This window comes from Heterodontus francisci, chromosome 27 (genome assembly GCF_036365525.1).
Source record: "Heterodontus francisci isolate sHetFra1 chromosome 27, sHetFra1.hap1, whole genome shotgun sequence".
In the NCBI taxonomy this organism is placed as follows: Eukaryota; Metazoa; Chordata; class Chondrichthyes; order Heterodontiformes; family Heterodontidae; genus Heterodontus; species Heterodontus francisci.
The window spans coordinates 70,536,501-70,557,662 of NC_090397.1; the positions used below are offsets into that span (position 1 = coordinate 70,536,501).

Below are 21,162 nucleotides of genomic sequence, written 5' to 3' on the forward strand. Positions count from 1 at the left end.
CATGGCTAATCATCTACCCCTATGCCATTTTTCCCCACTATCCCAATATTCCTTGATGATAGTGTTCAGAAATCTATTGATTTCTGTCTTGAACGTGCTCAGTGATTGAGCTTCCACAGCCTTTTGGGATAAAGAATTGCAAAGATTCACCACCCTCTGAGTAAAGAAATTCCTCCTTATCTCAGTTTTAAATGGCCTGCCCCTTACTCTTGAGACTGTGTTCCCTTGTTCTAGACTCACCAGCCAGAGAAAACATCTTAGCCCTGTCACGCCCTGTAAGAATTTTGTAAGTTTCAATGAGATCACCTGTCATTCTTCGAAACTCTAGAGAATACAGGCCCAGTTTCTGCAATCTCTCCTCATAAGACAATCCCACCATCCCAGGGATTAGTCAGCTGAACCTTCGTTGCTTGCTGCACCTGCATACTAGCTTTTAGTGACTCATGAACCCAGGTATCTTTGGACATCACCACTTCCCAACCTCTCACCATTTAAAAAATACTCTGCCTTTCTGCTTTGTCTGCCAAAGTGGATAACTTCAGACTTATTCACATTATATTCCATCTGCCATGTTCTTACCCATTCTCTTAGCCTGTCCAAATCCCCTTGAAGTCTCCTTGCATCCTCCTCATAACTTACATTCCTTCCTAGTTTTGTGTCATCCGCAAATTTGGAAATATTACAATTGGTCCCCATATCCAAATAATTTATATAGATTATAAATAGCTGTTGCCCGAGCACTGATCCTTGTGGTACCCCAATAGTAACAGCCTGCCATCCTGAGAATGATCCATTTATTCTGACTCTCTGCTTTCTGTCTGTTAACCAATTCTCAATCCATTACAATATATTTCCCCCAATCCCATGTGCTCTAATTTTGTTTACTAACCTCCTGTGTGCGACCTTATCAAAAGCCTTCTGAAAATCCAAATACACCATATCCACTGGTTCTCTTTTATCTATGCTGCAAGTAGCATCCTCAAAAAACTTCAACAAGTTTGTCAAAATATGATTTCCCTTTCACAAATCCATGTTGACTCTGCCTAATCATATTATTTTCCAAGTGTCCAGTTATCTAATCCTTTATAATAGATTCTAACATTTTCCCTGCTACTGACGCCAAACTAACAGGTCCATAGTTCTCAGCTTTCTCTCTCGCTTCCTTCTTAAAAAATGGGGTTACATTTGCTACTTTCCAGTCTGCAGGAACCCTTCCAGAATCTATAGAATTTTGAAAGATAACCACCAATGCATCCACTATCTCTGTAGTCACCTCCTTCAATACACTGGGATTTAGCTCATCTGGTCCAGGGGATTTATCAACCTTCAATCCAATTAATTTTTCTAGTGCTACCTCTTTATTGATGCTAATTACTTTCAGTTCCTCATTTTTACAAGTCCCTTGGTTCCTTAGTATTTCTGGGTGTCTTCTGTGTTTGCCTCCGTGAAGACAGACACAAAGTAATTGTTTAGTCTCTCCGCCATTTCCTCATTCTCCACCACAATTCCTCATTCTCTCTTGTCTCTGCCTGTAATGGTCCCACATGCGTCCTTGTAAATTGTTTCCCTTTTCATAAACCTTAAGCGTTTACAGTCTGCCTTTATGTTTCTAGCTAGCTTACATTCATAGTCTTTTTTTCCTTTCTTTATTAGTTTCTAGCTGATCCTTTGTTGGATTCTAAATTGCTCCCAATTCTCGGGCTTACCACTTTTTCTGGCGACCATGTAAGCCACTTCCTTTGATCTAATGCAATCTTTAACTTCTTTTGTTAGCTGCGGGTTGATTCACCTTTCCTGTTGCGTTTTTGTGTCTGAGAGGAATATATTTTTGTTGTAAACTGTCTTAATACTTCTTTAAATACTAGCCACTGCTTGTCTACTGTTGAATCTTTTAATGTATTTTTCCAATCCACCATAGCCAACTTGCCCCTCATACCTCCATAGTTTTCTTTGTTCAGATTTAAGACCCTAGTTTCAGAATGAACTTTACCACTTTCAAACTTAGTGTTGAATACTATCATATTGTGGTCACTTTCTCATTACATAATACTAAATCTAAAATAGCCCAATCCTAGTTGATTCTTCAATATACTGCTTCAGAAACCCATCTCGTACACACTCCAGGAATTCATCTTCCACAGCATTAGTGCTAATTATGTTTACCCATAATTACCCATAATATAATCTATATGTAATTTGAAGTTGCCCATTATTATTGCCCATGCTACATGCAGCTCTAATTTCCTGATTTATACCATGACCAACATTACCACATTAGTGTCCTGTAAACAACTTCCACCAATGTTTGCTGCCCCTTGCTGTTCCTTAGCTCCACCCAAACTGATTCTACATCTTGCTCCTTCAATCTGAGATCCCCTCTCACTAATGTACTGATCTCGTCCCTTATTAACAGTGCTACCCCACCTCCTTTACCCTTCCGTCTATCCCTCCTAAATGACGAATATCCCTGAATATTCAGTTCCCAGTCCTGGTCACCCTGTAACCATATCTCCGTAATGGCAATTAAATTAAGCTCATTTATTTCTATTTGTGCCTTCAAATCATCTACCTTGTTGCAAATGCTGCTTGCATTCAGATAGAGTGCCCTTAACTTTGTCTTAACATTATTCGCCATTCTGATCCTATTTGATTGCCTTCGTCTCATCTGCGTTCCAATTTCGCTTACTGCTTCTCTACTTTCTGTTACCAGTTTTGCTTCCCTCCAACCTGAGCTCCCTCTTAAGTTTCCCAACCCCCTGGCAATTTAGTTTAAACCCTCCCCAACAGCACCAGCAAATCTATGTGCGAGGATGTTTGTCCCGGTCCTGCTAAGGTGCAATTTTGTACAGGTCCCACCTACCCCAGAACAGATCCCAAAGCCTCAGAAATCTGATGCCCTCCCTCCTGCACCAATTCTCCTGCCATGTGTTAGATCGCTTAATCCTCCTATTCCTATGCTCACTAGCACATGGCACTGGCAGTAATCCTGAGATTACTGCTTTTGAGGTCCTGCTTTTTAATTTCTTTCCTAACCCCTTAAACTCTGCTTTCAGGACCTCATCCCTCTTCTTACCTATGTCGTTGGTACCAATATGGACCACAACCTCAGGCCACCCTCCCCCAGAAGAATGTCCTGCAGCCGTGCTGTGACATCCTTGACCCTGGCACCGGGGAGGCAACACACCATCCTGGTGTCACATCTGAGGCTGCAGAAATGCCTGTCTGATCCCCTGACTATCAAGTTCCATATCACTATTGCTCTTCCATTCTTCTCGCTCCCCTCCTGTGCAGTTGAGCCACCCATAGTGCCACAGACTTGGCCCTTGCTGCATTCCTCTGAGGAACCCTCGCCCTCACCAGTATCCAAAATGGAAAACCGGTTAGCAAGCGAGATTGACTCAGGGGACTCTTGCATTACCTGCCTGTTCTCTTAGACTGCCTGGCGGTCACACATTCCCTCTTTGCCTGCACGTTCTTAACCTGTGGTGTGACCACCAGCCTAAATGTGCTATCTACGTAGATCTGCCTCATGGATGGGACCCCAGTTCCGAAACCCGGAGCTCAAGCTTCTGCAGCTGGTGACACTTCCTGCAGATGTTTTTGTCAAGGACACACGGTGTGTCCACGACTTCCCACTTACCACAGGAGGCACATTCCACTCAGCCGAGCTGCCCTGCCATTTCTTAGCTTTACAAGCTAATTATTGTTAGTGTAATAAGTAGAATAACTTACCAGTCAGCTGCTTCCCCTGTACTGAAGTAAGAACCAAATAGTGGAGGCTGATAAGGCAGAAAGGTAAAGAGACAAAGGAGCATCTCCTTCCTGTTGTCACTGAGCTCCCTCTCACACCAACTCACAGCCTCACTCTGTCCAAGCAGCACTTTCTAATTAGTAATAAATTTAAACCAGCTAAAGTCTTAGGAATACTAACCTTACCATTTATAAGGTAGCTATTTAAAAAAGAACTACTTTTTTTTAGATTTTCCAGCTATTTACAAGCACACTCTAACAGCAGATACTCACCAACCAGTCAGCATACGCTGTCCTGTGATGTCACTGTTAGGTTTCTTTTCACACTCTCTTCAAAGTGGAACAGTGCCAGTGTTGATGATGACACCATAGTGGACATTCCAAAAGTAGTTGTTGTAATTTCCATGCTGGTGTGCTAAATTACTTCATTGGTTCTGGCATGATGAAAAAAAACTCAAAGTTGTCCATATGACATTATCAAAATTACTGGACAGCAAACCAAGCAAGTTGAGGTATGTGGATCTCCACATCCAAAAGTCTGTACCGTGTCCCATTGTGTAAAACTTGAAATTTATGCTTATGTTAAAAGAAAAAAAAAGACTTGCTGTTATATAGCGCCTTTCACAACCACAGGACATCACAAAGCACTTTACCATCACTGAAGTACTTTTGAAGTGTAATCGTCGTTGTAGGAATTGTGGCACACAGCAAGCTCCCACAAACAGCAATGTGATAATGACCAGATAATTTGTTTTTGTGATGCTGACTGAGTGATAAATATTGGCCAGGACTCTAGGGAGAACTGCTCTGCTCTTCGAAATAGTGTCATGGGATCTTTTACATCCACCTGTGAGGTCAGACAGGGCCTGGGTTTAATGGCGCAACGGAAAGACAATGTCCCCTCAGTACTCCACTGGAATGTTAGCCTTGATTTTTGTGCTCAAGTCCTGGAGTGGGATTTGAACCCGCAATGTTCTGACTTGGAGGTGAGAGTGCGACCTACTGAGCCACAGCTGACACAACTATTCGTATTCGAGGCTGGAGTAAAAGTATTTGAACAGAGGATGGGACCTGGGGAAGCCAGCATAATTATGATTATGGGATGCATCATTAATATTGGATATGTTTGGAGATTACATAACTTAGTTTTCAGCAATTTTAAGTTTTTATTTCATGTTGCTTATTGGATTTATTTTTGTTTTGACAGAAACTGCGCAATCAGCACTTGGCTCCGATGTAAATGATGTTGTTATAACTGTCCCACTGGACTTTGGGAAGAACCAGAAAAATGTTTTAAGGTAGGCTAGGCAGACCTTGCTTAAACTACCCAGTCATAAATGTTCAAACTGTCATTGGTCTGCGTTTAAACATGTGGCAGTTTTTCATTGGTTCCCACTTTTATATTTCATTCATTTCTAATTTTTTTGGTGACAGTCTAATGTGTTAAATGAGTGTTGTTTTCTCCCTGTGTACTCCAATTAATAGATGCTAACATTTAGGGCAGGAAAAAGATTTTCAGTACCTGCTCTCTTTCTATGATCATACATTTTCTTTCTTTAAATATTTTTGTCAAAATACTTACTATGTGCTCTGTTATGTAGGCAGGCAGCCCAAGCAGTTGGTTTCAATGTGTTGCGATTGATCCATGAACCTGCGGCAGCCCTTCTTGCATTTGGAGTTGGACAAGAGTCACCAACTGGGAAAAGGTAGTTTATTTTGCTATTTTAGTGGTTGCAACAGAGTGAGTATGATGGCATAAAACATTTGAAATTTGCTTGTCTACGCTATACCTTTGAGGTCAATATTCAAAGCATTTTAGTTTTTTTATTTGTTCATGGGATATGGGCGTCGCTGGCTAGGCCAGCACTTATTTCCCATGCCTAATTTCCCTTGAGAAGGTGGTGTTGTGCTGCCTTCTTGAACCGCTGCAGTCCTTGGGGTGTAGGAACGCCCACAGGATTTTGGCCCAACGACAGTGAAGGAACAGCAATATAGTTCCAGGTCAGGATGGTGTGTGGCTTGGAAAGGAATTTGTGGGTGGTGGTGTTCCCATGCATCTGCTGCCCATGTCCTTCTAGGTGGTGGAGATTGCAGGTTTGGAAGATGCTGTCGGAGGAGCCTTGGTGAGTTGCTGCAGTGGATCTTGTAGATGGTACACACTGTGCGTCGGTGGTGAAGGGAGTGAATGTTGAAGGTGGTGGATGGGGTGCCAATCAAACGGACTGCTTTGTCCTGGATGATGTCGAGCTTCTTGAGTGTTGTTGGAGCTGCACCCATCCAGGCAAGTGGCGAGTATTCCATCACACTCCTGACTTGTGCCTTGGAGATGGTGGACAGGCAGCCAAGGGGTGAGTTACTCGCCGCAGAATTCCCAGCTTCTGACCTCATGTAGCTGCGGTATTTATATGGCGGGTCCTGTTCAGTTTCTGGTCAATGGTAACCTCCAGGATGTTGATAGTGGGGATTCATAACATAAGAACATAAGAGCAGGAGTAGGCCATTCAGTCCCTCAACCCTGCCCCGCCATTCAGTAAGATCATGGCTGATCTGTCCCAGGCCTCAACTCCTCTTTCGGGCCTGCTCCGCCTAACCTCGACTCTTTGAGATTTCAAAAATCTATCTACCTCCTCCTCAAATACATTTAGTGATCTAGCCTCCACAACTCTCTGAGGCAGAGAATTCCAGACACTCACTACCCTCTGAGAGAAGAAATTCCTTCGCATCTCCGTTTTAAATGTGTGCCCCCTTATTCTGTAACCAGGTCCCCTAGTTCGAGATTCCCCCAGTAGTGGAAACATCTTCTCAACATCTACCCTGTCCAGCCCCCTTAAAATCTTATATGTTTCTGTAAGATCACCTCTCATTCTTCTAAACTCCAATGAATAAAGGTCGAACCTGTTTACAGTTTCTTAATAAGACAACCCCTTCATCCCAGGAATCAGCCTAGTGAACCTTTTCTGAACTGTATCCAATGCTAGTATTTCCTCCTTTAAATACGGGGAATACAACTGTATGCAGTACTCCAGGTGTGGTCACACCAACACCCTGTAATAAGACTTCCCTATTTCTAAACTCTAACTCCCTAGCAATAAAGGCCAAAATTCCATTTGCCTTCCTAATTCCTTGCTGTACCTGCATGCTAACCTTTTGTGTTTCATGCACAAGACCACCCAGATCCCTCTATACTGCAGTATTTTGTAGTCTTACTCCATCTAAATAATAATCTGCCTTTTTATTCTTCCTACCAAAGTGGATTACCTCACATTTGCCCACATTGAACACCATCTGCCAAGTTTTTGCCCACTCACTTAACCTATCTATATCCCTTTGCAGATTATTTGTGTCCTCATCACAACATGCCTTCCCACCTATTTTTGTATTGTCAGCAAATTTGGATACACTACACTCTGTCCCTTCCTCTAAGTCATTAATATAGATAGTAAATAGTTGAGGCCCTAGGACCGATCCTTGTGGCACCCCACTAGTTACGGTTTTCCAACCTGAAAAAGACCCATTGATCCCGACTCTTTGCCTTCTGTGTGTTAGCCAATTCTCAATCCATGCCAACACATTACCCCCAATACCCTGAGCTCTTCGGAACCAGTTCCGAAGAAGGGCCACTGACCCGAAATGTCACCTGGACATATCTGTAGAGCTACCTCAAAAGCTGTGTTGGAAGAGAGCAAGTTGCTCAACAAACTTGTTAGCCAGGGAATGTGTATTTCTTTGGGAAGATCTAAAAAAAAATGGGAAAAAAGTTTTAGAAATGTGAAGTAAAATATTTAGGCCTCTATAATATGTTGCCTGTGCTTGAATTGACAGTAGATTGATTTGGCATGCCTTGTGTTAAACATAAATTGATAATGAAGTCAATATGTTGGAAGCAAATAGGATATGATCTGGTGTCCAAAAGCAAAATACTGTGGATGCTGGAAACTTGAAATAAAATAGGAAGGGAATAGAAGGATATGGGCCCCGGAAGTGCAGAAGGTGTTAGTTTAGGCAGGCATCAAGATCGGCGCAGGCTTGGAGGGCCGAGTGGCCTGTTCCTGTGCTGTACTGTTCTTTGTTCTTTGTTAACTCTGCTTCTCTTTTCACAGATGCTGCCAGACCTGCTGAGTGGTTCCAGCATTTCTTGTTTTTATTTCAGATTTCCAGCATCTGCAGTATTTTGCTTTTATATTACCCTGAGCTGTTATTTTGTGCAATAACCTTTTATGTGGCACATTATCAAACACCTTCTGAAAATCCAAATGCACTACATCTACTGGTTCCCCTTTATCCACCCTGCTTGTTATATCCTCCAAGAACTCTAACAAATTTGTCAAACATGATTTCCCTTTCATAAAACCATGTTGACTCTGTTTGATGCCTATGCCAATTTGCACATGGCTCACGTAGTAATCCGGAGATTATTACCTTTGTGGTTCTGCTTTTTAATTTGGCCCTGAGCTGCCCATTGTTCCTCAGCAGAACCTCTTTCCTAGTCCTACCTATGTCGTTGGTACCTACGTGGACCACGACAACTGGATCTTTTCCCTCCCACTCCAAGTTCCTCTCCAGCCCAGAAGAGATGTCCTTAACCTGGGCAACAGGTAGGCAACACCTTGGGGACTCTATCTTTGCTGCAGAGAACAGTATCTACTCCCCTAACTATGCTGTCCCCTACTAAAACTACATTTCTCTTTTCTCCCCCCACTTGAATGGCGCTCTGAACCACGGTGCTTTGGTTAGTTCGCTCATCCTCCCTGCAGCCTGTGCCCTCGTCCACACAGGGAGCAAGAACCTCGTACCTATTGGGTAAGGGCACTGGCTGAGGCTGTTCCAAAGCTAAATTCTGGATCCCCATACCTGCCTCACTCGCAGTCACACCCTACTGTCCCTGACCACTGGCCGAATTCAAGGTAGTTAATCTAAGGGGTGTGACTGTCTCCTGAAACAGCATCCAGGTAAGTCTCCCCCTCCCTGATGTGTTGCAGTGTCCACAGCTCGGACTCCAGCTCATCAACTCTGAGCCGAAGTTCCCTGAGCAGCCAACACTTGCTGCAGGTGTGGTCACCTTGGATCACACCGGCGTCCACCAGCTCCCACATACTACAGCTGCAACACATCGTCTGCCCAGCCATCTCTATTCTATTTAATAATTAATTAATTGGGATCTCAGTAATTAAAAAAAAAACTATTTAAGTGTACTCTTAACCTGTAATGACGTCACCTGATTTAAATCACTGATTCAGCAATGGTCGTGCCATTGAACATTAAGGGAAGATAGTTAAATTCTATCTTGTTTGAGATGGCCCTTGCCTGGCACTTGTGTGGCACGAATGTTACTTGCCACTTATCAGCCCAAGCCTGGATGTTGTCCAGGTCTTGCTGCATCTGGACACAGACTGCTTCAGTATCTGAGGAGTTGCGAATGGTGCTGAACATTGTGTAATCATCAGCGAACATCCCCACTTCTGACCTTATGATGGAGGGAAAGTCATTGATGAAACAACTGAAGATGGTTGAGCCTAGGACACTACCCTGAGGAACTGTTGTAGTGATATCCTGGGGCTGAGGTGATTGACCTCCAACAACCACAGCAATCTTCCTTTGCGCTAGTTTTGACTCCAACCAGCAGAGTGTTTTCCCTCTGATTCCCATTGACTCCATTTTTGCAAGGGCCTGTTAATGCCATACTCTGTCAAATGCTGCCTTGATGTCATGGGCGGTCACTCTCACCTCACCTCTGGAGTTCAGCTCTTTTGTCCATGTTTGGACCAAGGCTGTAATGAGGTCAGGAGCTGAGTGGTCCTCGCGGAACCCAAACTGAGCATCACTGAGCAGGTTACTACTGACCAAGTGCCGCTTGATCACACTGTCAATGACCCCTTCCATCACTACTGATGATTAAGAGTAGGCTGATAGGGCGGTAATTGGCCAGGTTGATTTTGTCGTGCTCTTTGTGGACAGGACATACTTGGGCCATTTTCCATATTGTTGGTAGATGCCAGTGTTGTAGCTGTACTGGAACAGCTTGGCTCGGGGTGCAGCTAGTGCTGGAGCACAAGTCTTCAGTACTATTTAGTTCACTAGAATGGCAAAGAATCTTAATTTTGGTTTTGGTTATATTAATGTTTGCATTAGTAAATTTATTTCTAGTCTTGTGACTTGAGCTGGGACTTTAAGCACAAGAAGTATCTTTAAAGATGAACAGTCTTGCCAGATGATTCATTCACAAATCAAATCTGCTGGTGGGACCTAATGCACTTGTTCTGTTCAACCTTATTTGTTAGTATCCCATTCATTTTCCTAGTTAATATAGCACTACTGTATGTACTTATAAATTGAATATTGCTAATTACTCCTACTAATTGTGGTTTTCAGTTGTGTAAACTCATTTTGAATGAGCTAACAGTGAAATCTGACAGCTTTTGTTTACATGTAATTTTGTCTTTTCTCCATTTATAGTAATGCACTGGTTTACAAACTTGGTGGATCGTCACTCTCTGTTACAATAGTAGAGGTAAATAGTGGCATGTACAGAGTCCTTGCCACTCATACTGATGACAGCATAGGAGGAGAGTGTTTCACAGAGGCCTTGGCACAGTATTTAGCTTCAGAATTTCAGAGGTAAGAGTTTGCACAGCAGGAATACAGAACACGTTGGATCACTTTCGATACACCATTTATGCCAGATTATAAATGTCAACTTTTTTTTAATAGATCGTTTAGGCATGATGTAAAGAGCAATGTGAGAGCCATGATGAAGCTTGTTAATAGCGCTGAAGTTGCTAAGCATACTTTGTCAACTTTGGGAAGTTCAAACTGTTTTGTAGATTCACTTCATGAAGGCTTAGACTTCGACTGCAGTGTGTCCAGGTATGTAAATACTTAGTTGTTAGGCCAAGAGACATGTTGCTGTTGAATATTAGTAGGAGAGCTATGATGGTCGCATTAGAAACATAGAAAATAGGAGCAGGAGTAGGCCATTTGGCCCTTCGAGTCTGCTCCGCCATCCAACTCAGTAACCTTTTCCCACTTTCCCCCCATATCCTTTGATCCCTTTCGCCCCAAGAGCTATATCTAACTCCTTCTTGAAAACTTACAATGTTTTGCCTCAACTGCTTTCTGTGGTAGCAAATTCCACAGGTTCACCACTCTCTGGGTGAAGAAATTTCTCCTCATTTTAGTCCTGAAAGGTTTACCCCGTGTCCTTAGACTATGACCCCTGGTTCTGGACCCCCCCACCATCGGGAACATCCTTCCTGCATCTACCCTGTCAAGTCCTGTTAGAATTTTATAGGTATCTATGAGACCTCTGTCAAAGGCTGGCTTCTAGCCCAGTATCATCAGGCACAAGCATGATGGGCTGAATGGCCTCCTTCTGCACTATATCACTCTATGATTCTATATTCAAACTCCATTTACCTCGGTGCCTGCATTTAACTAGTTACATATTTCCGAGAGGGATTGCACCATTTGGAGGAGGTGATTGTGGAGTGGTATTGAGCTGGCTGCTTCAGATCATCCATTTAGTAGGATGAAGCAGGAAGCTTCATGCCAGGAGACAACAGAAAGCAAAAAGGATGGATGTTCAGATTCAAAGTAATTACCTTTTTTAAATGTCCATTTATTTTAGGAATCAGCTAGGTTAAAATGCGATAGGCTACATTCCATTAATGATCTGTCATCTGATCTCTTTAAAACTACTGTCTTTTTTTCAATGACTATAGAAATGTAGAAAATTTATGGCACAGGAAAAGGCCATTCGGCCCATCATTTCTGTGCCAGTTGAAAAGAACTGCCCAGCCTATTACCACTTTCCAGCTCTTGGTCCATAGCCCTATAGATTATAGTACTTGAGGTGCATTTCCAAGACTTTTTTAAATGCAATGAGAGTTTCTGCCTATACCACCCTTTCAGACAGTGAGTTCCAGATCCCCACCACCCTTGGTGAAAAATTTTCTCCTCGACTCCAATCCTCCTGTCAATTACTTTACATCTATGCCCCTGGTTATTGACCTCTACTAAGAAATAGGTCCTTCCTATCCACTCTATCTAGGCCCCTAATAATTTTATACACCTGAATTAAATTTCCATTCCGTTTTCTCTGTTCCAGTGGACCAATAGAAGAAGATGGCATTTTCTGCTCTTAATTTTATTGTGAATGTTCTGTTAGCTCTAGACTTTTTTTATTGAAACAGTTTCAATATTTCCTCATCTTGTATTGTTAAGCCATTTTGGAACTGTTTTAATGGTTAACATTAATAAATATGATATTAAAATAGAAACCCAGTTAACCTGGACTGAATTTGTCTGTTATACTGACTATTGCCTTCATGAGCAACAGATCCAGAAGCTTTCTAACCATTTGCAACTCCATAGGACTGCAGTGCACTTTAGAAATTGAAATCTTTTGCGGACAATAGACTGTCTTTTTATTTAAGCGTGCATCTTATTTTTAGGGCAAGATTTGAATCTGTATGTTCTGCGCTGTTCAGTCAAAGTGTCCAACCTATTCAGAAACTTGTGGAAGAAGCAGGCCTGTCTGGAAGTGAAATATCTAAGGTTTGTACAGACATGCAAAAGATAAATGTTGACCTCAGCCAGGAAACCATGTTAGACAAAAGTAACAACTTGATCTTATTTGGTGTGTTACATGTCAACATGGTGAAGGCAAGAAATAGACATCTGGAAATAGCAAAAATCCCTTTAAATGGACATAATCATAATTTTTTCAATTTCCAGTTTTTCTCCTAATTTTACTCTGTCAAGTTAGTGGATGGTAATGCTGTGAAATGGTTACAGCACAGGAAAAGGCCAGTCGGTTCGTCATGTCTGTGCTGGCTCTCTGCAAGAGCAGCTCACCTAGTCCCACCTCTCGACCTTTTCCCCGTAGCCTTGCAAATTTTTTTCCCTTCAGATAATTGTCCAATGGTGCACATTTCCATTCTAAGCACACTTTAACTACATAAAACACTCTTAACATAGCATATGATTAATTCAGAGTAACTCTTATTTACTTTGCTCCAACACAGGTCAGAAGGGCACACCCGCTGTCCCAGCACCATATTTTTCATTTACTTTGTCAGCTATTCTTGTGGCCTCTGTGTGAGATTGCCGTTGGATGTAGTTTTTTTTCAGATTGTCAGGTTATTTGGTTGCAGCAAGCGTCACAGCCAAGCCACTCCAGTCTGGCTCCCTCTCTGTTCGTTCCAATTTCACCAATAAAGACTGGCAACATATTTTCAATAGGAGATGGAGCAAAATGTCGCTTGGGTCTCAGTTTGCATCCTACTCTCTGACTGTGTAATAGACGGTATAAAAATGGCATAACAATTCTACACAAACTGAGTTTTGGTAGCTCAACTTGTGAGGTTCCCTCCTCTCTTTCCCTTACCTCTAAAATCAAAAATTGGGAGGATGGAGAGCAGACTGTCTCAGCCAGCAGACAAAGGAAGCTTTCATTCTCAGTCTGGGATGCAAATATATCCAGATCCCAGAAGTAAAAGGACTTGGCCTATTGTGTCAATTTGTTGAAACCAAGATTCCTTTGTGTGTGTATATTTTTAAAAGATTTGTTGACAAAGGAATGTATATGTTAATTGTAAAAATAGTATTTAACCTCTACCCTCTGAACAGATAAGGTATATGATTGGCAGATCAAATACAGGAGTAAGTACTTTAGGAAATCCTCTTACTTATGTCAATTTTAGCACTATCGAGGTTCTTCAGCTCAATGGATATCAAAAAGGTGAACTACCACTTGCCAGTTATTATGCCTGAGTTTAAAATAAGATTCAGCTTTATTTATAAACCTTCTGATTTTAGGGCTGATAATGACCCCTCCCTACTCCAAAAAAAAAAATTAAGGTTAAACCTGATTTAAAACCTAGGATTGTCATTGTTTTGCATGCTGCAGTTCTGATGTATAGGCTTTACCTTTTTCTTGCATCAACAGGCAGCATTACAGTATGTCCCGCATTTAATCATTCATGCTCAGGTAGCTGAGGAAAGTTTCTGGAGGGAGTGGGAAATGTACAGGGTGTAGCTAATTATATGCACCATCTCCACTTAGCATTATGATTTTGTGGATGAATTTATTTTTAAGTATTGCATTTATTTCTTCAAAATTTTGTTTTGCTGATTAAACTAGATTAAAGCTGATTTTCTGATCATAAATATTCTGTTTCATTTTGACCTGAAAAGCAGATATTTGACTGTGGGCAAGTTTACCCATGTTTTTGATATCTGATTTTGTTCGGAAAAGGCGAGACAGAATCAGCCAGTCTGCCTATTTGTTTCTGAAATTCAGTTTGGATTTGAATTAAATGATAGTCTAGTCTCCTATAATCCTGTTCTCTAATAAATCAGATGTTTCTGTGGAACTCTTGAGAACCAGAAACTTTATTTATTAGAATGAGTTATTCTGTTCTAATTCTTTCTGTTTAACATATTTTCATTCTTTATAGGTTGTTCTTTGTGGGGGCTCTGCTCGTATTCCAAAATTGCAGCAAATGATTCGAGATCTGTTCCCGGATGTTGATTTGTTTAACTCGATCCCCTCAGATGAAGTGATAGCTGTTGGTGCAGCTATTGAGGCTGCATTACTGCTGGGAAAGGAGAACAATACACTAGATGAAGATGCTGTCATTGTGGAGTGCTCGGCACGAGACATTGTTGCTAAGGTATTAAAATCTGATTTCTGATTCCAGGAAAACAAAAGAAAAACCTTATCCATCTAGAACATCTTGATATGTTTTCAGTGCCGCAGCTAATTTTCTAAACCATGTATTTGTGCAACCTATAGCTAGCAATTTATCTTTTACCAACAGCTTTTATTAAAGTTGGTGCATCGAAGAGTGCATTTATTTTTCAGTTGCCTCACTTGCTGCCCTTTAATTTATGAGCTGTTCTATCCTTCAAGTTATTGTTTCATTACAGTAATTAATATGATTTGTGTATATTTTCATCCAGTATGGGGTTTAATGCTATGTAGCAATCTGAAAGTTGTAAATAACTAAAATGCTGATTCATCAAAGTGGAATAAGATTGTGCTCAATGCTTTTAAGAATACTTTCCTGCATTGTTTTGATGGGGAAATTGAAAAATTGTTTTCGCTACCTGTTAATAAAAAATCAATATGTAAAGATACTTTGCCTTGTAAATGATTCGATTATAGCATCTTCATTTATGCAGTTGAATCTCCATTTACACATTATAGCCTGTCCCTTGCATATTAATTATTTATTTTACCCTGTATGTTTCTGTAGGAAAGTAATGAATCTGGAGCTGACTCGTACAAGGTAGTGTTTCCATCAGGTACTCCACTACCAGCAAGAAAACATCATGCATTTCAGGCACCAGGAAATGTTTCCTCTGTCTGCCTTGAACTGTATGAGTCTGGGGAAAAGGGATGTGAGCCAGAAAGAATCAAATTGGCGCAGGTCAGTTTATGTTTTTCAGTCTTGACTGCTATAATTCTCTACCCCAGAGGGCTGTGGATGCTCAGTTGTTGAGTATACTCGAGGCTGAGATTGATTGATTCTTGGAATGTAAGGATTTGGCCATCAGGCAGGTTGAAGATCAGGCCATGATGGTATCGAATGGTGGAGTAAGCTGAAGAGGCCATACTGCTTACTCCAGCTCCTATTTCTTATGTTTTAAAAAAAATTTTTTTTTTAGGGATACAGCACTGAAACAGGCCTTTCGGCCCACCGAGTCTGTGCCGACCAACAACCACCCATTTATACTAACCCTACAGTAATCCCATATTCCCTATCACCTACCTACACTAGGGGCAATTTACAACGGCCAATTTACCTATCACCTGCAAGTCTTTTGGCTGTGGGAGGAAACCGGAGCACCCGGGGAAAACCCACGCAGACACAGGGAGAACTTGCAAACTCCACACAGGCAGTATCCAGAATTGAACCTGGGTCCCTGGAGCTGTGAGGCTGCGGTGCTAACCACTGCGCCACTGTGCCGCCACTGTGCCGCCCCAGTTCTTATAACCGTCTGTCAGACTAGCCTTCTGAAAATCTGTTCGCATACATATGTATAGAAGTTAGAACTTAGAAGTGCAAGAGGAGGGATAGAAAATCTTCAGAACACTTTATATTAAAATTCTCTTCTAAAAGCTCTGTCTTGTGTTAGAGTATGTTTCCACAGGTGCTGACATGCCTCTACAAGTGACCATTCTTCTTGTATGACCCTAGGCAGTTGGTGTTGGCAAACTGTGATTTTGGATGGCATCATAACCAAGCCTGACCTTGTCCTCATCCTATTGTTCCTTTAAGCATTGTCCACAGGAGCCATTGGATAGTGAGTGGGGACACTAGCTTTTCTTCCCCTCGACCATTCCTCTCCATCTCTAGCCCAGTAATACTCATACCAGTTGGAGTGTCCCAAATGTTGACTCTTGTGATGAGCTGGTCTGTATAGCTCAGTGACACACTAGGATGGTGTACTTATCTAATAGGCCATCAAAGAGAACAGAGGTGTTTTTGTGAGAGGGTTTTGGGAAGTTTCTTCTTCCTGCAATTTCCCCTCCAGCCCCTTTTTGTTTGCCTTGAATACCTACCATGAGATTGTGAGCTTGCACCACAATGCTGCCAATAGCCTGTCTCTGTAGGTGCCAGCAACTATCCAAATCTGACTACCTTCAAGGCTAATAAAAAATAAACTCTTATTTTTATTAATTGTTATAAATATTCAATAATTTGCGGATTCATTTTGTGGAAGATTTCCTCTGCATTATGTCTAATTATTATGATTTTATTTATGAAAAATGGATTTATGATTTTTACACAGTGCACATAGGAAAGCTTTCCCCATGATTCAAGTACAAGGTTAACAACAGCTGGGTGGATTTTGGTGTCACTGTTGTGGCTAAAACTCTCAAAACATGACAAATGTATGGTTTTATGCCACTTGAGGATGGTGGTGCCGTTTTAGAACATTCAGCTTTTGATCACTTTATTTCTGTCATTCAGTTGATTCAGTATTTGGCATTTGTGACAAAACATTGTGTTTCCATACGTAGTTTACTCATGTTTATTGTTTTCTGTAACTTGTGATGTAGTGGTGAATTCTTGCTCTTAACTGGACCAGCAAAGGGAGGTGTGGAGCAAAGCTAACATGTTTCCGCGAAGGAAGTTATAATCTGCGTGTCCAGTGATTTGGTTAAAATACCAGCCCAATTGCAGTTCCTTATTGCCATGTAATGATACATGATACGACGACTTAAAAAAATAAGAAACCATAACTGAAAAAGTTTTGTTTGAAAACAAGTCTACTAGTGGACAAAGGCCCCTTTGTTCCCTGATCCAACTAAACTTAAAACGAAAACAAAGCTTCAATCTTCGAAACCCAATCCAAAAAAAAGTGATCAAAATATATTTATAATGGCATTAAAAAGATGTGTGGATGTTTAAAAAAAAAAAAAATCCAAAATGGATAAAACAAGCAAATAGGGAGAGACTGTTTTAAAAGCACTTTGAATATCAGAAGTTATAGAGTGGTGTCTGCGGATTGTATATTCCACAAATATTTTATTGGCAATTAATTCTTCCATTTGCATCTTGTTTCACAAGTTATTGGAGAGGAACTATTAGTGCTTCTGTTTTTCTCCTCTTCCCACCCCAATATTTGTTTATATCGCTATAATCCCCACTACCCCTGGGATATTCAAGCTCAGTACTCAAAGGGTGCAACATAGTGTAAGGAAATCTGAATGACTCTTGGCCGTGTTCAGGTCCTGTGTGTGGTGTTTCTGTTTGTGCTAAGTGTCAACCTTTGGATGCACTTGAGATAAAATAAGCTTTACACCTTGGAAGTTGGAATATAGAGAGCATGAATTGCAATGTGTGTAATTGTTTTACTTTTATAAGGTGAATGGTTAGGAACAGTCCTTTGTACCCACTCCATTGCTATTGCTTCATCTTGTTTTATTGACTAGATTGTACTTAAAGATTTACAACTGAAGGAAGGCAGCAACCATGACATTTTATCCGTTCTCACCATGAAAAGGTATGTGTTTTGAAGTATATTTTTGGGGAATGGATTTTTTAAACTAATTTTCTGCTTTCTGTCCTAAAGGTGTGTTTTGATCCTTAACTGGTGTGTGGTCCTTATTGCCACATAATGATGGATGATAGAGGAGGACTCCACAGCCATCAATTGCCTTTTGGTATCTTTTCTTTTTCCCCACCACCCCCCCCCCCAAACACCCCGGGGTTGTTTTTTAAACATGAAGTCTGATCCTGATTCTGTTATTTCTTTGTCCATGAATTCCAGAAAGATTCCCTGTTTAGCAATTTAGGAAAGAAAACCTTTGCTTTTTTTTTGCCTTTCCCTGTTGAGGGTGCCTTGTTCAGTTGTAGCTGCCTAAATGCTGCCTGGGCTGAGAATCGCTGAGAGTACGGACCAGTCAGCAAACCTGGGTATTTTCTGGTTACTATGACTTAAAGCCGCATCAGCCCTTAGCCACTTGGCCATTAGGAACACGTTGAACTGGGAGAAATGTTCTTGACTAATGTTTAAATAATGTTGTGATTTAGTAGTACAGAACTTGAGTATTGCTGACAATAGAGACATGTTGTCGAAGTTTTTTGTCTTGCACTCATCAGGACAATCGCAAGAATAACCAATGTAAGGGAAAACAACAAATTATGCTGCATGAGAAGAGAGTGCTGATTCGTTGGCAAGTGAACTCTGATTGGTAGAGGCTTTGCCATGGCGAATGCACCAGTTTACGGTGACTGACAGTTAACTGCCAAGCTTTGTTTAAAATTTAAACCAGGCAGCTTGACTCTGGTCAAGGCATTGTCCTGAGGAATGAACCAGCGAATGGCTGTCACTTATTTTGTTCAGCTGAAACCGGCGCAATGTTTGTACATATTCTTTCTGTCTGCAAAGAACAGGGCCCGGTGTATTAATATATGTAGCTTCCAGTACGCGCAAATGCGCCACACTGCAAGTCCTACTGACAATCTTAAATTGGTTGTCAGCATAATTCTTAGCACACTGAGGATTATTTAGCATAGATAGAGGATTGGTTAGCTAACAGAGAATAGGCATAAATGGGTTGTTTTCAGGTTGGCAAGCAATAACTAGTGGAGTGCCACAGGAATCGGTGCTGGGGCCTTGACTATTTACAATCTATATCAATGACTTGGATGAAGGGACAGAATGTATGGTTGCTAACTTTGCTGATGATACAAAGATAAGTAGGTGAGTAAGTTGTGAAGAGGGCATGAGTCTGCAAAAGGATATGGGTAGGTTAAGTGAGTGGGCAAAGATTTGGCGGATGCAGTATGATGATCTTGTCCACTTTCGCCGAAAAATAGAAAAGCAACATATTTAAATGGAGAGAGATTGCAGAACTCTGGGATGTGGGGAGATCTGTGTCATAGTACACGAAACACAAAAAGTTAGTATGCAGTTACAGCAAGTGATTACGAAGGCAAATGCAATGTTGTAGTTTATTGCAAGGGGAATGGAATATAAAAGAAGAGATGTTTTGCTACAGTACAGGGCATTGGTGAGACCACATCTAGAGTATTGTGTACAGTATTGGTCTCCTTATTTAGGATATCATTACATTGGAAGCAGTTCAGAGAAGGTTCATTTGACTGATTCCTGGGATGAGAGGGTTTCTTATGAGGAAAGTTGGACAGGTTGGTTCTGCTTTCATTGGAGTTTAGAAGGATGAGAGGTGATCTTATTGAAACATATAAGATCCTGAGGGGATTTGACAGGGTGGATGTTGAAAGGATGTTTCCCCTTGTCGGAGAGCCTAAAACTAAAGGGCATAGTTTAAAAATAGGGGGTCTCCCATTTAAGACAGAGATGAAGAGAAATGTTTTCTCTTGAGGGTCGTGAGTTTGTGCAACTCTCTTCCCTGGAGAGTGGTGGAGGCAGGGTCATTGAATATTTTTGAGGCAGAGGTAGACAGATTCTTGACCAGCAAGGGAGTCAAAGGGTATTGGGGTAGGCAGGAACGTGAAGTTCAGTCCACAAACCGATCAGCCGTGATCTTATAGAATGGCAGAGCAGGCTTGAGAGGCCGAAAAGCCGCCTCCTGCTCCTAGTTCGTATGTCTGTATGGTTATGAAAAGTAACTGGTTCGGGTTGGTAGTGTCTTTCAATATTCAGTCAGCTTGATATTCTACTTTGACACTCATGAAACAACTTTTCTTCTTTAAAGGGATGGATCGCTGCACGTCACTTGTACAGAGCAAGGAACAGGAATTTCAGAAGCAGTCACCATAGATAATTGATGAGAAAAGAACTTTTGTAAGCTCAAGATCCATATTGTTGAAAGATGCGCCTTATTAAAACCACTCCTCCAGACGAGTGCTCACTTGCCTTGAATAATGAGGAAATTCCACCAACAGTATAATTTGCTCCATCGGGCCTGATTAAGTGTTCGGTTTTCTGTTTATGTTTTATCAAAAGAAAATCTAGACTAAGGATCGAGCATTGATGCTACTTTGAAAGTACTGATACCGGTTTGATGTTGTAACATAAAATGAAAGCAAAATACTGCAGTTGCTGGAAATCTGAAATAAACAGAAAATGCTGGAAATACTCAACAGGTCTGGCAGCATCTGTGGAGAGAGAAAAAATTAATTTTTCAGGTTGATGTTTCATCTTGTTATTGTTAACAAGCTTATCTTGGCTGAATATTGGCCTAAATATCGACCCAGTCTTTTTTATTTTTAAAAGAAAAACATTTTTTCTTTAATTCAGGGGGTGTCTGATTTACTTTGGCACCCAGTATCTGTTAGGCCAGGAATAAATCCTAGATTCGTGTTATGCGAAGTGTTCAAACAAACTTGGCTATTCCCTTTATTCATTTAGTTGGAAATATGGCAAGAAATTTGAAAAGGACGAGTATAGGAGATGGGACATCTGAGCTTTTTTCAAACTTGTTTTATACTGTCAGATGACTCTGTATTTTTTGTTTCCATTATGTTTACAATAATAAACTGTACTGTGTAACTATCCAAAAAGCCTCCTGCATTTCTGGTATGAATTTGTAAAACTGGCATTAGTACATTTGTATATATCATAGGATATTATAAACAATAACAGACAGGAAAAGCCCCTGTGGTCCATCTAACCTTTCCCACGCAATTGTGATATGTATCACTATATACTCACTCTCTCCACCCCACCCCAAAACCATACGATCTCTTGGGAGAGATGAAAAAACAGATTAAAAATCCAGGCCAATTTGAGGAGTGAGGGGGTGGGAAACAGAAGAACCAGTTATGAACCTAATAACTGAGATGGATATACAGCCATGATACACAAATATGAGTGTTAGAAAAATGAATGCATTTACAATAAATATATAGATTCACAACTATAAACTGGAAGAGTTACTCTGCGGCATGCACATTTACAAATTGCACTGCT

The 21,162-nt window shown here is 41.1% G+C and overlaps 1 protein-coding gene across 2 annotated transcripts in view; it reads left to right on the forward strand.

The window, feature by feature from the left end:
- Positions 1–20,753, forward strand: part of hspa14 (heat shock protein 14) — a 42,752-nt gene extending 21,999 nt beyond the window's left edge. For both annotated transcript variants that reach the window (XM_068059582.1, XM_068059583.1), the window contains exons 6-14: positions 4,958–5,048; positions 5,352–5,456; positions 10,204–10,365; positions 10,459–10,614; positions 12,201–12,303; positions 14,208–14,423; positions 15,009–15,182; positions 17,696–17,766; positions 19,946–20,753. In XM_068059582.1, coding sequence (XP_067915683.1) covers positions 4,958–5,048; positions 5,352–5,456; positions 10,204–10,365; positions 10,459–10,614; positions 12,201–12,303; positions 14,208–14,423; positions 15,009–15,182; positions 17,696–17,766; positions 19,946–20,018 — 1,151 coding nt within the window. In that variant the 3' untranslated portion in view covers positions 20,019–20,753. The remainder of the gene's footprint in view (positions 1–4,957; positions 5,049–5,351; positions 5,457–10,203; positions 10,366–10,458; positions 10,615–12,200; positions 12,304–14,207; positions 14,424–15,008; positions 15,183–17,695; positions 17,767–19,945) is intronic.
- The last annotated feature ends 409 nt before the right edge of the window (positions 20,754–21,162 follow it).